We start from the raw sequence: 18,117 nt of genomic DNA on the forward strand, positions 1-18,117 counted from the left end.
GTGTATGACTAGTGGCTCATTTTTGTTCAACTTACTAAACTCGTCTGCCTGGCAACAAGTGATGCAGGTCATGTGACCAGCTGCCGTCTCTTTATTAAGTCTTTTTTCGTCTTCAGGTCACTTTTTTTAGGTACAGGAGCAACATGGTTCAATCCCTTCAGATCGTCTGCCTCCTATTCCTCACCCTCTACACAGCAGGTATGTGTATTTAACTTAGAAAGGTATAGTTGCAGTTATTGTGTGTGCGCGCGTGTGTGTGTGTGTGTATAGACGCACTACATGTATATACTATTTATAACTTTATATATTACTCTCTCCAAATATAAATACAGTACCAAGTTTGGAGACATTTTCCCTTTCAATGGTATAAAAAGTGTGTCCAAACGGTTGACTGCAGTACATATACTGTATATAGTTAACTCTCAATAGCACATTTACAGACACACATTTATGCATTATACACACACCATCTTTATGCACACACACACGCACACACACACACACACACACACACACACACACAAAGTGAGTGAAATCTGCAAAGTAAAGTTGTAATTATTTGTGTGGTCAGATGGCTTCCTGTTTTATGGGGAGGAACGCTGTGTATTTAACTCAACTGAGCTGAAGGACATCGAGTACATCGCCTCCCTCTATTACAACAAATTGGAAATACTCCGCTTCAGCAGCACCTTGGGGAGGTTTGTTGGATACACCGAGCTTGGTGTTCGCAACGCCGACAGATGGAACTCAGATCCCGACTTTATAGAACGCATGAAAAGCCAAAAGGAGGTGTACTGTAAACACAACATTGATGTTTACTACCAGGCTGCGCTCACCAAGTCAGGTGAGATCACGTGACATCATCGCAACGTTACGCCAATGCATCACTTTGGGCTCTTGGTGGCCAGAAATAAAAAAGCACACATGTTCAAACCCTGATGAGAAGAACAGAGTGTGTTTTTAAGTCGCCATACATGTGTTCCAGTCAAACCTTCCGTCAGACTTCACTCAGAGTCGCCTCCTGGTGACCAACACGCCGCCATGTTGGTGTGCAGCGTCTACGACTTCTACCCCAAGCTCATCCGGGTCACCTGGCTGAGAGACGGACAGGAAGTCACGTCGGATGTCACCTCCACCGACGAGCTGGCTGATGGGGATTGGTACTACCAGGTCCACTCTCACCTGGTCTACAAACACAGGTGAGTCCGGGTCCAGACCCATTCAGGCAGTAACAGGATATTGTCAGTGACGTAAGTTGTTTCAAAAGGTCTGGAGAGAAAATCTCCTGCATGGTGGAACATGCCAGTCTCCAGGAACCGCTGCACACCGACTGGGGTAACACGCGTCCTTGTCTGTCACACCTGTTGCCTGCCTGACTCACCTGTCTGTCTGACTCTTGCCATTAAGATCCGTCACTCTCCAAGTCAGAGACCAACCAGTTGGCCATTGGGGCATCAGGACTGGTTCTGGGGCTGGTCTTGTTCCTGGGTGGCTTTGTGTACTACCGCAGGAAGTGTTCAGGTAAGACTTGAACTTCCAAAGCTTCAAGAACTTCTTCAGCACATCACATTCTGGTTGTGCTTCTTCTCAACTTTCAGGACGCATTCTGGTTCCCACCAACTAAACCTGGTCCTGGATCAGCCTCCTTCCGCAACCCGATGATTGGTTGTTCTTCATTAATTAGATTATTTGACAATAATGACACATTACTATCACCCTGGGACAAGCTCCTACTTTCTATGCGCCATCTTTATTGTACTTTACCAGATGGGTTTATGAGCTTTGCTTTTCTTAATAAAATTGCAGGAAGTGTTTGATGTTGTCTTCTTTGTCCATAAATGTCTACACCAGGGGTGCCCATTACGTTGTCAATCGCAAGCGACCAGTCGATCGCCGATGGTACGTCACTTTGTAGATGTCATGTGACATAAGTCAGCTGACATTAAGCTCCCCTCCTGATTCACTGCCGCTCCACCGCAGCAAAGATTAAAAGAAAACTGCACTTCATTGAGAATTTTGTCCGGCATGCACAATCCTTATGTGAGACATGAACACGTCTTTCTCTTTTCTGTGCATTCAAAACATATAAAAACAAATGAAAAAATAAACAGCTCATTACTGCATGTAATAAAATTACAAACCAAAGTTATCTGTTCATTTGCAGCAGTTAGTTATGAAGAAAAAAAGGCTTTGTTTTGCATCTGAACTCCACTATAGAAATGTGTGTCTTCTACACTTCTGCCTGTTAAACTATTATTTCATGATTAATTGGAAAATGTGCCCCTTTTTGATATGTTGCCTTCGGCTGTATTGCCTTTTGCATAATAATTTTCATTTCTCGTACATCTGCAATGTTTTATAGCAAATGCTAGCTGGACATAACACATAAACTGTGTTTAATGAACTCTATACGTTGCTATTTTGACATGCTACTCAGGTTACGTACACAACTACTGAGGAATTATTTGTAAATATCTTTATTGCCATATTGAATTGAATTGTTGAATGATATCAACTGCATTGATTACCTGTAAACTTTGAAACTGTTCATGTGAAATACTAACCGTTAGTAATTAGTATAGTAATTAGTAAAGTAATCAGCGTTTCACACAGGCCCATGTAGGTTGATAATTAAAAAGTTTCATTTAAAAACTGGATTTTGTGTTCAGTTGTGTTGTCATTGACTACCATTTCAATTCGTTTGATGATCTGAAACATTTAAGTGTGACAAACACGCAGAAAAATAAGTAATCAGGAAGGGGTCAAACACTTTTCCCACACCACTGTATGTTTTGTCGTAAGAGATAGATCATGTCGACTTGTAACTTGCATGCCGAAAAAGTTTGTTCACCCCGATATACATGTACAACATACATAAATACATTTATAAATACAGTAAATATATATATATACTGTGTATATATATATATATATTAAAAAACAGCGTGAGCACCCCTGGTCCACACTATATTTCCAAATGTCGTCTAAATGTCCTCATAATTTTTTTTTTTTAAAAGAAGACAGAGAATAACAATAAATGCATGCTACTTATATGAAATAGGAAAAATACAAAGTGATGAATTCATTGCATCTTTAAATTATTTAGTCACAGCCACTCTTTGTTGATACATTCTGGGAAGAGGACAAAAATGGCTTCTCGAAGGACTTGTTCACCTTGTTGGACAAAACGCAAAAACTTGTTTGGTGCCGCCAAAAGGAATTCTGCGGTGTCAAGTTTCCACCCACCAAGTCCCGACTCGAAAGACTCGTTCTTTATTAGAGTTTTATTTCAAGATTGACTTAACTCATTTGTCATTGGCTCACACTGACTCAGCAGAAGGGAATCATGGAACGTCATTAGCAGTTAGCATTAGCTCAGGAGGCGGAGCCAAGACATGACCACAGTGTTGTTGCTGTACAAAGGGATTGTGGGAGGTGAATTCCAGACATGTGGTGGGTGAAGATTGGGTAACATGGAAAAAAAAAAGGCTTCATCAAAGCCCGGCTCCCAACCTAGTGGTCAAGTGACCAGGATATGATCATGTTTGTGGTGGTCAAAGCAAAGCATCGCGTGAAGTGAAAGCCCTGAATTCATTGTGTGTGTGTGTGTGTGTGTGTTTGTTTAAGCCCCATATTTGTATTTACAGTCACTCACACACACACACACACACACACACGCACGCACGCACACGCACGCACACAGGCACACACGCACGCACACACCATGTACAGCACAATCAAATTCATCCATAAATACGGTAAGGAAATAAATAATTAAATAGGATAATATAAAGATGTTAGCTAAATTCTACAAGTGTGATGATATGGATCTGATCACACATGCCCACTCCTGCATTGCCATGGATACACTGTCACAAAAACAACAATATGTGCACGGGAAGGGACTTTGGCTGACCAATCAGAGCCTCTCGCGAGTCACTACCCAAATGTACGGACCGCTCTGCTCTTCGATGACCACTTTGACCTGGTGGTAGACCTCCTCGAAGGTGTCCCCGTGCACGATGGCTGCATGTGTGCATACATGTACATTTTAGAGGCTTGAAAGTCTCACTCACCCAAACAAAAAACAAATAAAAGATTTACCAGTGAAACACTCTAGGAAGTCCTGTTCCATTTTAATGGCTCGATCCAGAACTTTCCTGGCTTGATCCTCAGACAGGCGCTTGTTCAGGTCACTGCAAACACACACACACACAAAATGAGAATATTTCCTAGGTGGCACCGTTGAAGTGTGACCTGATGGACTCACAGGACGTTCTCCAGAGATCGTGGTCTAATGAAGATGGCGATGGGATGGAGATGAGCCGCCTGCAGTCTCCTCACTGCGTTGGCCGACACATCCAGGATGCAGTGCTTGCCCTGCATGCACAAACGTGTGAACACACACACACACGCGCACACACAGCAGCTGAAATAGCCTACTAAAGACCACATGCAGGCGGCCAGGTGGAGAGCGCCTCACCTGCTGGGCTACTTGTCTGACGCTCTGTACCGACGTGCCATACAGGTGGTTGTTGTACTGTCCCGCCTCAATGAAGTGATGCGACTGGATGTCGCGCTCCATCTGTTCTCGCGACGACACAAAGTGGTAGTCCCGCCCGTCCACTTCGTAGTCCCTGCGAGGGCGAGTCGTATCTGCAGATAGATGTGCCTGTCACACGCTTGTGCCGCAGACACTGAGACGAGCCGCGCACTCACGTGGGACGCATGAGCCAAACTTGTCTGGGAAGTCGGTTAGCAGGTCGTCGTTGACACGGTCTTTGGTCGGCCCCAGGATGATGACGGGTCGGGCGTAGTCCACTGCGGAAACACGAGTTGCATTTCAGCTCCACCGCTCACATGGAATTGCTAAGGAGAATGTTAACCAACCTTCCGTTTGCGTGACCGGCTCGTAGCTTTGAACGAAACCTATGGGAAGACAACAACAACAAAAAACATCCGCTTGGTCGCAATGCCTCTTCGTCATCCTCCTCCTCCTCTTCACTGTCATCTCAACTCACCTTTACTCTTCATCCGTGACCACTCCTTCCTCTCCACCCTAAAACGGCCAAAAACAATGTGTCAAAAAGTCAAAAAACTAACAAAAACAAAGACTGCATGCGTCACCTGTGTTTGGACGGGATGTATCCCAGCTCCTCTAGCTCCCCCTGTTGGTTCACCCGTCTGGCCTGCCACCACTCGTCGTCTGTGCTGTCAATCACGTGAAGCACCTCCCCAAAGTTGAAGTCCAGAGCTTGTGACAGGACGCCGCAGTCCCACGTCTTGTCATAGTCAAACAAGGCCCTGCAACACACATGCGTCATTAGAGAGCCTAGCGGTCCACTTCCTGTGTGATGGCTGCTGGCCTCTCACCTGACGTAGAAGCTGCGGCTGGCTCGCAGACTTCCTGGCGAGCTGATCATCATCTGTTCGCGCAGGTCGTGGATCTTGGCTTCGAAGCGGCCGTATTCTACACAAGACCATGATGGCTATTTAATAATGAATAAACACTCAGCCAAGTGTGATGTGCACGTGCACTCACCCTCAGGTCTGTATTGTGTCACTATGGTAACAGTTTGACCAGCGTTCTTCAGAGCGGCTGCAGCTTGTTCGTGTGTGGCAAACCTGAGATCCACACCATTCACCTACACACAAACATAGCCGTGTGTGGCTGCACGCTGCTGCAGGTGTGGCATTATGGCCAATGTGTGTGACATCATACGCACGCTGAGGATCTGATCTCCCTTCTGAAGTTCTCCACTGAGATCCGCCGGTCCTCCAGCGAGAATGAAGGAGATGAAGATTCCTTCTCCATCCTCGCCACCCACGATGTTGAAGCCCAGACCACTGGCGCCACGCTGCACGCACACTCGGCGAGGTTCTCGGCCATAGTCGTCCTCTCCCATCATGCCGCGGTGGAGTGGTGAGTAGCGCTGTGGTGATGGTGGCGGGAGGGCTTGCGGATAATCACACATGTAGTCTGGCTCCATGTAGGCTGCAGATACAAACGGAGTTTGAGATGTTGCCTCCTGCTGGCTGTTTTGCTCCACTGTTTGCATGCTAGCAGCACACGACGTACAGCTGGTGAGGTCGGGGGGGCTGAATCGATCTGCCGGGTGGATGTAGTGGGAGGTGGGCGTGGCCACCTTCAAGTAGACCACCTCGCCCGTGTTCTTTAGGGCTGACACGGCATCTTCGTGCAGGACATCCTCTAGAGACAAATGGTTGACCTGGAATAGGGTGGTAGACAAACGAGTACAGTTCAGCGGGCGCAGTGGCGCTGACTTGATGTGACATACCGCCAGGATCTTGTCGCCGATCTGGAGCCGCCCGTCCCGCTGAGCCGCCCCACCCTCAATGATCTTGGTGACGTAGATGCTGTTGTCTCCCGGGACGTGCTGGTTACCAATCCCGCCGGCGATGCTGAAGCCCAGACCTGAAGAGAACAGGAGCGTACCACTTTGACAGCCGTGGTCAGCTTCTTAGAGCCTTCCTTACCTTTGGGTCCTTTCATCAGTTTGATCTTTGTGACATGTTCGCTTGGTGGGCGCCGCCGCAGTACATACAGCCGGACAACAGGCCCCGCCTCTTTCAGGGCCTCGACGGCCACGGAGTGAGTAACCTCGCGCACGTCCACATCGTTGACAAACACAATGCTGTCGTTCACCCTGGGGACAAATGTATGTTTGAGTCTGTGTATGTGTGTTTGGGTGTGCATGTACTGTATCAGACCCTGCAGGATGTTGCAATCGAACCATCCATCCATACATCCATCTTTTATGCCGCTTATCCTCATTAGGGTCGCGGGTATGCTGGAGCCTATCCCAGCTGACTTTGGGCGACAGGCGGGGTACACCCTGGGCTGGTCGGCAGTCAATCACAGGGCACATGTAGACAAACAACCATTTACACTCACATTCATACCTATGGACAATTTAGAGTCGCGAAAATTAACCTAACATGCATGTTTTTGGAATGTGAGAGAAAACCGGAGTACCCGGAGAAAATCCACGCACGCACGGGGAGAACATGCAAACTCTACACAGAGATGCCCAACGGAGATTCGAACGCAAACCAACCAATTCATGCCAATTAAAGCAATCCCAGCAAATTATGCTCTGCCTCGCAACTTTTTCCAATCCTTGCAATTTCCCCGCACATTTTGTCAACCACATTCGTCCCTGAGAAGCACTCAAACGCCCAAGTGAACTGTCTGCATTGCTCACACGTCCTCACTTCCTTGTTTACATATAACGCCTAAAGCTACACTTTATGAATAGTGAATATATCGAAAATGACATTAATAGGCATACGTGCACATACAGCATCGCAAAGTGAATCCACTCCTTAACCATTTTTACAGTACATCTGAAACTTGGATATACTTGAGAGAAGGCCGCCTACAGCTGGTACAGAAAGTGTCATTTCTATAAAAATGTCCCTTGCGAGTATTTCTTCATTCTTCAGCATTATTAACTGTGACTGTTGAAATCCTGTGCTTTGTGGGGTTATGGTTACTGAGAACACTTAAAAACATTGATAACAAATATAACAAATTCATGAAATCACAAGCTAGTACAACTATTGAAAAAGGAAGCCTAAAGACATTGCAACTTTTGCACAACTTTGAAAAAGCATGTACTTACTGTATATGTGCATATGCATGCATGTTACGTGTGCATATGCGCACTTGAATATGTGTATGTGTGTGCATGTACATGTGTTTATGTGTCTCTGAGTATACAGTATTTATGTGTCTATGTTTTTGTGTATGTACCTGCGTGTGCGCGTGTACAAGTGGTCCTTACCGCGTTGCGGGTTTCATCGTTTCATGGTCACGTACGCACTCCCATAAGTCAATTAAAAACTTAATTTTGGCCCGTAAGCACAGGATTCACTCAAGAACTACTTACAGCAGAAGAATACACTGTGTGGCTCAGTCACATGACCCTCAAGACTGGATTGTTGCAAGCATCATTGAGTATAAAGATGGTATTTTAACATCTACCCAGAATGTTGTAAGGATGACACGGAGGTGGTAAATCAACAATATTTTTATTGCAAAACAAAACAACAGGCTACTGTCGGCCGAACTATGCCAAAACAACATCAGCAAACTCAACTGTCCCCTCTGCACGGAGCCGTCCTCCTCCCACACACACATACACACACACACACACACACACACACACAGTCAGGACACATGTCACATTCAAAAGACATTTTTTAACACTATGCATAACTTTCAGGTCGCTACACTACCTTTGAGCCTGTTAAAGGATCTGCTCCTATGAAAGTAACGGTAATAATTAAGCAGTGTAGTGGTCTTACTGTACTATTGAGAAGGAACGGTTGCTAGTGCTTTGGCTTTTGTTTTTTTTATTACGTCTTATTTGTTTTTAGATTACTACTTTATTATTGTTACATTTAATTCTTGTGTTTAGTGTTTTATTACTATAGGTCATGTCCTTCTTGTGTTCTGTGTACAGTGTGAATGACGGAGGACTTCATGTAGGTACAATTTAGGTATAAGAACTGACTTGCACCAAAACTCGACTTACATTACCGTCTAGGAACGGAACTCGTACAGTCATGTACAGTCATCCCTCGTATCCCTCATATCGCAGTTAATTGGTTCCAGAGCCGACCGTGATAAGTGACGTTTTTAACACTACTGAGCTCTCTAGAAATGAAATAACACCCCTATAGTCACATTCACACTCGTATTACCCAATATGGTAGACATAAAAACAGAAAATAAGACATAATTGTTTCTTCTTTTTTTTTTTTTTAACTTATGTCTCATCAATGTAACACTGCTGACACCGAGTGACCAGTGTAGAATACTACAAACCACAGCATGTCTTTCAATGCATTTTCTGAATGTTTTTTTATTTGTATTTTATTTCACTTTGTCATTTTTATGCTTGAAAATGCATAATTTAGGCTTCAACATGCATATTTTTTGACTAACAGGGCATAGTCAACCCCAAAACAGCAATGACTTATTAATATATTTCAAAAAACAGTGAGAGTGAAGACGCAAAATTGAAAGCGCAAAGTGGGGAGGGACTACTGTGTATGTGCTGGAGTATGTGGGTGTGTGTTTGCTTGTACTGAATATGTGTTTGCGTATGCTGTGAAAGAGTGTGCGTGTATGTGTGTGTGTGTACCTGAGACGTCCATCCTGAGCAGCAGCTCCTCCAGGAATTATTTTGGTGATGAATATCGATGGATCATCTCCAATGTGAGGATTGTCAGTTCCTCCTGCGATACTGAATCCCAGCCCAGAGTTCCCCTGTGCAAGAATGCACACACACGCAGTGACAGTGGTGGTGTGTTCAGCATCCATAACACATTTAACAACATCTGTTCAGTCAAAAGTGTGAGCCTGAAAACCTCAGGGGAGACACAGTAGCTTGAGAAACTTTGTTGATGTCAAAATGAATAGATTTTTAGATCCTACACGGACGGAGCAAGTAAAACAGAGCCCGGCGTGAGATGAAAAATTCACAAATATGCTCCAGAAAATCTTTTTATTTTATTTTATTTTTTTTAAGGAATAGGGCAGGCCTCAACCGTATCATCAATTATCATCATCTTATCTGGGGAAAGTCTCACTAGACCACAGTTTGAAAACCCTTGTTTAGCTTATTCCAAATTTTTTGTCAGTGCCACTTTCTTTTTCTCATGCCGTTCCTCCAACAAACCTGCGTGTGTTCGCACGCGCGCGCATGTGTGCATGCATGTGCTCACCCTCTCCAGCGTGATCTCTTCATACTCCAGCTCTCCTTCAGATCCGTTCATCTGTGCAAACACATGAAGAGTTAAATCACATTGAGCATCGCTCTACTGTTACCACGGCAACAGTAGCCTTTGGGGCTCTGTTCACCGCAGCAAGTGTAACTGTTGCTATAGCAACCGCCTCTCTCAAGCACCAGCCAATGACATTACTTTACACCTGCCATAAGCTCTGCCCATACATGCGCCGTTTGTGCACTCGGCAGCGTGGGCTCTGACAAGAATGAGGCACTCGATGTCAGTAATGACTTTTACTATTCAGACAAGTGTGCCGCCAACAGCCAGTGAAATAGTTAGTGCAGGACAAAACAAATCATAGCATGTCCTCCATAGATAGACGGCCAACTAGCAACAACACCTATAATCTGTTCTAGCATGCGCCAGGAGGGGCGATGAGAAGATGACACGATGTTTTAAGTCCAGGAGGAGGAGCATGTGCACTCGATAATTACGTAACAGTGTTGCTGGTTACACTTCACATTGTGTTCATTTCCCATGACACCTCTGTGTGCGTGCATGTGTGCGTGCATGTGTGCGTGCGTGCAGGTCACAAATGAATAACTGACACACTAAGTCAAAGCTTCTTGTTGATCATTTAGCAGCTTGGCCGCTGTGAATTAGCAACACTTGATGATGTGGTGGGAACTGATGACCACCTATAGCATGTTAGTCACAATTAGAAAGAGCTCACACACTGTTGGCATCAAAATGTCTCGTTAGACAAGATTTAAAGACTTTAGGCTGAACATGAAGTCTATCTGCAAGGCTAGCCTTCCTCCACCACTCTGCTTATAGCTTGTCTTCAGTTTGCTCAAGCTCTCTTAAAACCTAGACCAGGGGTCGGCAACCTTTACTGTCAAAAGAGCCATTTTGCCCCCTCGCCCACTCAAGACAAATAGTCCAGGGCCACACAACATCAGCTTAAAACAACACCATACAAACTTTTAAAAGTTTATAACAACTGAACACGACAAATAGAAGTGCAGTGTGCATGTGTAACTACTGGTGTTGTGATAGTCAACCTTGCTACCTGACACCGTAAGAAATGTGCAGCACAGTTAATTGGCAGCCTCTCTTAGCTCGTTGGCTAACGCTGGTCGACTTAACTATCAATCGGTGGACTTATGTGACAGCCGGTTTGAGCCTATCGTGTGCAGGTTTGGACAGCATTGTGACACATTACTATGAGTGTTGAGTGCTTGTTTTGAAAATGTCTTCACGTTCTTTTGTTGTTTCTCACCACATATCAAGCATATAGGTAAGCCAGCTTTGTTAGTAGAGAAGACAGAGGAATCTGTCGGTGCAGAATTAAGAACTCTATTTCCTTCTGAGATGTTTGTTTTTTGGGGGAATATATTAAGGGTTAGCTTAGCTTAGGGGAGAAAAGATGTCTCTGTCATGTCTCAACAAACACAGACAAGTAAACACCCGCTCCACCTCCCTTCCTCGCGCTCATCAAATCACCACTCTGCCAGGGTGCATTTATGGTCTTACAGAAAGTTGGATATTTTTCGAAAAATTCACATTTTCCCCACTTGGGTGTTAAAAAAATATTCAAACATTGCGAAGGGAGCAACAACAAACAGGCTGCAGAGCCGCATGTGGCTCCGGAGCTGTGGGTTGCCGACCCCTGACTTAGACTAATGAGGTGCTACATGGCTATGCTCCTTTACCTCACTACACAATACTATGTGATGCCACTTTGTATGATGCTAGTTGTCAGAACATGATGCTAAAGATCACTACATGATGCTAGGCGATGCTACATGATGCTAAAGAACACTTCATGATGCTAATTGTGTGATGCTAAGCGATGCTACATGATGCTAAGCAATGCTACATGACAGAAGATGATGCTACAGAACATTAGATGATGTTAAGTGACGCTACATGAAGCTAAGTGTCGGCTCATGATGCTAAAGATCATTACATGATGCTAAATGATGCTAAGCAATGTTACATGACAGAAAATGATGCTAAAGAACACTAGATGTTAAGCGATGCAACATGTTTCTAAGTGATGACAAGTGTCAGTACATGATGCTAAAGATCACTACATGATCCTAAGCAATGCTACATGACAAACCACAATGTTAAAGAATGCTACATGACAGGTCAAGAATGCTACATGATTGTAAGCGATGCTACACAATGCTAACTAACAGAAGGTGGCTGTTGGCCCCTCCTCCCATCTGCTTTCCGATTGGTTGAACTCTACAAAGTCTTGCACGAAGGGGTGAAAGGTTAGCTTCAAAAATACGGCGTACCATCATTCTCTGCCTGTGTCTCTTGGCTCTGCGTACGTTGTTGATGAAGCGTCTTCCCATCTTTTTGGCGTACCACACGGATACAAACATCACTTCCTGTCTCCTCTGCGTCTTGCCCCCTTCAGGAGGTTACATAAAGATGGAGGAGTGACGGATGAATAATTAACCCCCCTCCCCAAGGAGGAAATTGGTCAATCTGTGTTAAACATGATTGACAACTCAGCTCATCCTAGTAAAAAAAATAAAATAAAGTCAAACACTGACGAGATGGAGCACACTAACGAGCAAATCCGCCAACAAGACGACGCTGTTCTTCAGCGGTCGTCATCCTCATCCTCATCCTCATCCTCCCCCGCTCGCTCTGCTCAACCCAAATGATGCTCGCTGCATCTCCTCTCTCCCTCCCTCCTCTATGCTAGGAATCACCTCCCCTCCGTGATGTCACACACAAGAAGAATACTGCTGCCATGGAGACCCCCCCCATCCCCCCTTTTCTTTCCCATTGCTATGGTGATGTGTATGCGTGTGTGCGCGTGTGTGTGTGTTAGTACATACAGTGAGTGCAGCCGGCTGTGTGAGTGTGTCCAGGTGTGTGCGTGTCAACTCGGGGGCGTGTCCGTCAGTCACGTTTCCAGGGCTTGGTTGGTCATCGTCATGGTAACGATACTTCTGCAGACACAGGAAGAACGCTAGTATTAGCACTGAAGCTAACACTGTTTCCATCAAGACTCCTTCATTGACCTTTACGTGAAGACACATCCCTGACAGAACTATGTTCACATAAATCAGCAGGTACTGGACACAACTAGGGTAACACACACACGCACACACACACACACACCTTAAAAAAAGACATGCACACTAAAACTGGGTATGTTTGTGTGTGTGTGTGTGTGTGTGTGTGGCGGTCTGCTCTTACCTTGGTGGTGACAATGCAGAGGCAGTCCATATCCACACACACATACACACACAACACATGCACGCACACGTGCACGCACACACACACACACACACACACACACACACACACACACGCACACTCACGCTTTGATCTTTCTGCCGCCCTCCCTCCTCTCTCCCCCTTTGCTGTCTGTCTGTCCTCCCCCGTTCACCTCCGTTTCCCACCGTCTGACGACAATGAGCGAGGGGGGTGGGGGGTGGTGGGGGTGCAATGGCGGACGGCAACGCAACGAGTGTGCTATTTTCTGTTTGAGTGGGGGGGGGGCACCTCGTTGACGACAGAGAGCGAGAAGGGGAGGGCTGGGCTCTTGTTGCCATGGTGATGCTGCTGTTGACACAGCAGTGCTCGTGTACCTGGACAGGTGTATGCAGGGGGCTCGTCGCTTGGCTTTCACACACGGTCAGCTCGTAGAATTCCTGAATGTCTATAGAGACACACACACACTTTATAAAGCTGTTTGGGTTCATCTATAACGTGCGAGAGTGTGGGCGTACCAAGCAATGCCTGAAACAGGTCACTCTGGAAGATGTTGAGTAGCTTCTCTGCGTGACCCTTGACCCCTTCAGAACAGGCCTCCATCACCTGCAGCGCTCGCTGAGTGTCTGACATTTCATCCATCAACATGTGGCCAGGTCACAGGACGTACACCAAATACAATTCCACATACACTGTATACATATTGTGCGTATGCTCTATGCACATGCAGTGGATCTACTGTGTGTATGTATATACACACACACACACACGTAGCCCTCTCCTGAGTGTCCACACACACAATACAACTTAAGAAAAAAATTATTAATTGGTGAAAATAAAACGGAAATTCTCTCACCGTCCCTCTTCAGCGGCATCTCTTCCCTCTGATCCGACGTAAATCCTCTTTAGGGATTTGTCAGGCGTGCACTGCATGCTGGGTAGTGAAGTCAGCAGCCTCAATGACTGCGGCTCACAAATGCATTGATGCGATGTAAGCCAAACGTATTGATTTATTTGCATGATCAGCTTCTTTGGTCAGGGGCGTCCACAGTAGAGAATCAAACACCACGAACAAGTCCATAAGATGTGTGACTTTCAAAATCCAGCAGCTGACAATGACAAGTCACATGACACAAACGCGAGAGGACTTCTGGATACTGAAAAACAGTGCAATCCAAACATCCAACATCACAAGAAAACCTCTCCAAATGCACGATGGGATAAAAGACGGGTCACGTCCTGTCAGAAGTCACCGTAGACCTGTCACAATCCTGAGTCCACACAAGGTGAAAGACTAACCATCCTTTCGCATGGCAGGAGCCCTGGTTGACATGCTGCCTTCAAGCAGCGCCATGGAGGTGTTTGAGGATGTCACCTGCTGTCCTTGTGGGCGGGACTTTTGTGGAACAGGTAGATGGGCTGTTGCTTACCTAGAAACAAACAGACTTCACTTAAGTGTGTTGTATTGTGGGCGCGCGTTTGTGCACGTGTGTACCAGTGTGTGTGAGCAGTCTGTAAGAGCTGAAGCCGACATTGTCCATCAAGTAAGAGGTGAACTGCTCAGGTCTCAGCTGCAAAGTCCTGTAGTGATGGTATGTCGCTGCCTAGGAGACCAAACAGCACTGTGAAACAAAGCCGTCATATACGCAACTAAACATGTCACATTTGGTGATAAAAGTGTGTGCGTATGTGTACCGAGGCTTTCTTGCTGCGGCCATAGTGTTGCCATGGTTGTGGCTCTAAAATGAACAACCCACTTGGTGACAGGCTTTGATAGGCTCGTCTAAACAGTCGGCACACACCCCCATCACCTGCCTGCAGCTGCACCCACTTGGTCACACCCAGACACATGATGACATCATACTGACCCCGCCCAGGCCAGAACTCCTGCTCTGACACGTAGTCACCCTGTGGGAGGAGTCGCAGCTCATGAGCATCTTAATGGTCCCATTTATATTATTTTTCAACAAATTTAGAGTAGAGGTTGTTGGGCAAAATCTAGCCTTCATGGTGGAATTTAGAAAGTTTAAAAGTGATTTTAGTAGGCTCTACTGGAACACTATGATTTGTGTGTCTGCATCTTCAATGCTAATATAGTGTTTGTCCATGACTGTCTCCGACAGTGCGTGTTTCTCCAAGAAGTACTATTGTGCACTTTCTCCACTTTTTACATACAGGTATACATTATACTGTGGCTCTGCACTTGTCCACTGTAATAGATGTTGTACTGTATATCACATACAACAACATAACATTAAGAAGTGGGACAGGAGACCAGAGACATTAGCAATACTGGCATAACTATGTGACTTCCAGTGCTAATAATACACTCACATTTAACAACATCATCATACTAGGTTAGCCTATTCGCTGAAGAAAAACATGAACAAACTTACAAGTTCTACGTATTTTAAGATGGGTAGCGAAGAATGGTTGCTTTGCCTGTTGTTGTTTTTTTTACACAAAGTTGTCCTCCGTGAAGTGGTAGCATATACAGAAGGCGGGCTCATCTAGCTAGACGATATCATGTCCTGATGAAGAAGGTTTTTCCTTCATGACATCGCATAAGCACGCAACTTCAAAAGCAAGCGAGGGAGATGATAGATTTTTCTCGTGTCTGGTGCTCATAAAAAGGCTCTATGGACACACAATACTGTTAAACAACATTAAAAAGTCACTTTTGTATAATAGGAGACCTTTAATACAACACCTTTTGGATTGGGAAGGTACTCTTTATTCAGATTTTAGACAATACCTTTTTTGTTAGAGAATAACATGTTGGTCAGAACCTTTTTTAATGTAAAGTTGTTCAAAGTAGAGCACGGCACTCACCTGGATGAATGAGATGTTGTTGGGAAACCTGCAGGAGGCTGGAGGAGCAGCCAGGAGCAGAGGAGGAGCAGCCAAAGGGCCACGACTGACCCGCAACGACAGCGGGAAGGAGAGGAGACGCCAAGCTTCATCCTCCTCTCCCTCCTGCTTCAGGTCCTTCATCACCTCCTTTCTGACTCCTTCTGTCATTGGAGAAAACAAAGAGACAGTGGAGCCTCTCCTCTTTGTTTCCGCTTCCACCAGGTCATGTGACAGGAAGTGCCTGATGTTCTGCTTTGCAGCATGCACCAATCTTCCATCTAGCTCCACCCCCAGGATATGGACAGGGTTAAACCCACGGGCAACACAGAGTGTCAGGTGACCAGCACCGCAGCCCACGTCCAGCACCTTTTTGTCTCTGAACCAATCAGCTTCCAGCAAGCGTAGCCGTAAGTCCTCCTGGGGCCCGACACGCCCCTCCCATCCGACGCCATACGAACCATGGTAGCCATAGTAGTGGCAATGGTTGCCATACTGGTAGCGGTGTTTGTCCTTCTTCTCTGATGGCTGAGCAGCAACTGGTTTACATGTACACCTGCAGTGCAAAGGTCAAGTTACCTGACAGTCAATCACATTCCAGTGTTTATACTGTAACACCCACCGGACGGTTCCCACCCCTCCTGCCAGTGGTGTCTGGAACCGGGCTGTCATATTGACAGAGTCAGAGATGAGGTCTGACGACTTCGTTGAGGTGGTGCGTCTTCGACTCTTCTGGCGGTGGTCATTTGATTTGTGGGCACCACCTGGAGGAGGGTGGGTGTGCCTTCTGAAAAGGATAGGGGGCGGGGCAATGTCCTCTCGACAGGTGATAGCAGTGTTGAGTTCGCAAGGAAGTGGAGAAACCGGAACACTGCCCTCTCTGGCCAACAACGCAACTGTCATAACAAAACACATGGTATCAGTCATATACAGGTACACTGGAACCATGGTTAGTGTCATTAATTTGTTCCAGAACGTCTGACTAACTGAAACGAACACTTACTGAATCAAGTTTCTCCAAAAGAAATAATACAAAATCAAAAATAACTTGTATCAAATATAGTTAAAGGTTTGATTTAGAAGAAGTACAGACGCTCAAAGGAGAATGTGATTATTATGGTTGTTATTATTATTTATTATTATTCTTATTATCTGTTCTTTTGGCATTGATTGTTTTCAAGTTAAATGTTATACTTAAAAATTCTGCTGTTCGGGTGAAAGCAACTTAGAAGTAATACAAGAGTAGTGAAATGCATTACAATTATTATTATATTTGTTTCATACCGCAATCTAACTTCCAAAATAGTAACTAATAATGGAAGTGTCCTGCCCAACACTGTGTGCATGTTTGAGACATACTGTACAGATGTGTGTAGGGTCCAGCAGGTGTCTCACCTGTCATTCCATCTGTGGAGGGAAATAGTTGTGCTGGCACCGCATCCTTGTCCCCACCATGTCGGTTCCTGTGTCTCCTCTTGGACTTGAGGGGAGACAGTAAGACACCCCCGCCGCCTCCCTTCAGGTTCAAAGGGTCAGTGATGTCTCGAGGAACCAGGATCTCTATAGGGCCATTGCTCCTGGACGGCAGGGGGGAACACTTCTGAGTCTCCTGATTGGTTGCCCTGATGACAATCAAAGCCGAGTCAGTTATTTGTGTTGTGGTGTCTCAAATTTACTGGAACGATGCCAGGACAATATTAGCAAGACACCAATGTGATAGCAGAGTGATATTGGGATGCTACCACAGAGGCACTAGCAAAATTCAGGAATTCCATCAGAGAAATACAGGAACAGTACTACAGGACATCAATGCTTGGTTTTGTTCAACTTTGTCACCTGTTGATGTCTTCATCTAACAACGAGTTCAGGTTCAGTGGGTCAAAGATGTTCCCGCCCAACAAGAAGTGTGTGGGCAGTACGGACTCCATTTGACCATCACTACTAGCGCGATGACGACGCTTGGCTGGTCCCTTAAAGGCAACATCCACAGAATAGCGCTTCCTCTTGATACGCTGAGCGGACTCTGTCAGGGAACTTTTACTGTTGCCTGCTTTAGGGGGCCGGGGATGGTGGTTGATGGAGACTTTTTCTGAATTGTCCAGCGACATCATTTTCACCTGTTCAGCCACAGAAAGTGAAAGATAGTTTGATCACTTATTTTGTCTGCTTTTAGATGACAACACCAATTCAAACGGGTCTCGGACGATGTCACAACATATTTAACTGAGTATTATTCAAGGTGACGTCAGCAGTCCAAATTGA

The 18,117-nt window shown here is 45.5% G+C and overlaps 3 protein-coding genes across 5 annotated transcripts; 1 reads left to right on the forward strand and 2 right to left on the reverse strand.

The window, feature by feature from the left end:
• The first annotated feature begins 53 nt into the window (after positions 1 to 53).
• LOC129167984 (H-2 class II histocompatibility antigen, E-S beta chain-like) lies at positions 54 to 1,814 on the forward strand. Its single transcript, XM_054752729.1, has 6 exons — positions 54 to 198; positions 572 to 844; positions 986 to 1,199; positions 1,268 to 1,335; positions 1,408 to 1,521; positions 1,599 to 1,814. Exons 1-6 carry the CDS (start codon positions 144 to 146, stop codon positions 1,622 to 1,624), a joined length of 750 nt encoding a protein of 249 aa, XP_054608704.1. The 5' UTR covers positions 54 to 143; the 3' UTR covers positions 1,625 to 1,814.
• Positions 1,815 to 3,077: 1,263 nt separating this feature from the next.
• Positions 3,078 to 14,376, reverse strand: LOC129167973 (disks large homolog 4-like). Of its 3 annotated transcripts, XM_054752712.1 has the most exons (20): positions 13,862 to 14,376; positions 13,524 to 13,631; positions 13,383 to 13,453; positions 12,624 to 12,737; positions 9,757 to 9,807; positions 9,174 to 9,298; positions 6,499 to 6,668; positions 6,300 to 6,436; positions 6,080 to 6,230; positions 5,727 to 5,995; positions 5,543 to 5,645; positions 5,374 to 5,470; positions 5,128 to 5,304; positions 5,022 to 5,059; positions 4,891 to 4,929; positions 4,720 to 4,821; positions 4,484 to 4,656; positions 4,271 to 4,380; positions 4,105 to 4,196; positions 3,078 to 4,026 (listed from the first exon to the last, which is right to left on the reverse strand). In XM_054752712.1, the coding sequence occupies exons 1-20, from the start codon at positions 13,878 to 13,880 to the stop codon at positions 3,920 to 3,922; spliced, it is 2,253 nt and encodes a 750-aa protein (XP_054608687.1). In that variant the 5' UTR covers positions 13,881 to 14,376; the 3' UTR covers positions 3,078 to 3,919. The 3 variants fall into 3 exon arrangements, with proteins under 3 accessions (XP_054608687.1, XP_054608685.1, XP_054608688.1); XM_054752710.1 differs by lacking the exons at positions 13,383 to 13,453; positions 13,524 to 13,631; positions 13,862 to 14,376 and adding an exon at positions 13,113 to 13,373 and having other exon boundaries at positions 5,727 to 6,230; XM_054752713.1 differs by lacking the exons at positions 12,624 to 12,737; positions 13,383 to 13,453; positions 13,524 to 13,631; positions 13,862 to 14,376 and adding an exon at positions 12,069 to 12,445.
• Positions 14,377 to 17,963, reverse strand: LOC129194969 (7SK snRNA methylphosphate capping enzyme-like). The gene is made up of 7 exons (XM_054800595.1): positions 17,692 to 17,963; positions 17,251 to 17,477; positions 16,478 to 16,751; positions 15,838 to 16,411; positions 14,701 to 14,913; positions 14,501 to 14,609; positions 14,377 to 14,435 (listed from the first exon to the last, which is right to left on the reverse strand). The coding sequence occupies exons 1-7, from the start codon at positions 17,961 to 17,963 to the stop codon at positions 14,377 to 14,379; spliced, it is 1,728 nt and encodes a 575-aa protein (XP_054656570.1).
• Between the last annotated feature and the right edge of the window lie 154 nt (positions 17,964 to 18,117).

This window comes from Dunckerocampus dactyliophorus, chromosome 15 (genome assembly GCF_027744805.1).
Source record: "Dunckerocampus dactyliophorus isolate RoL2022-P2 chromosome 15, RoL_Ddac_1.1, whole genome shotgun sequence".
In the NCBI taxonomy this organism is placed as follows: Eukaryota; Metazoa; Chordata; class Actinopteri; order Syngnathiformes; family Syngnathidae; genus Dunckerocampus; species Dunckerocampus dactyliophorus.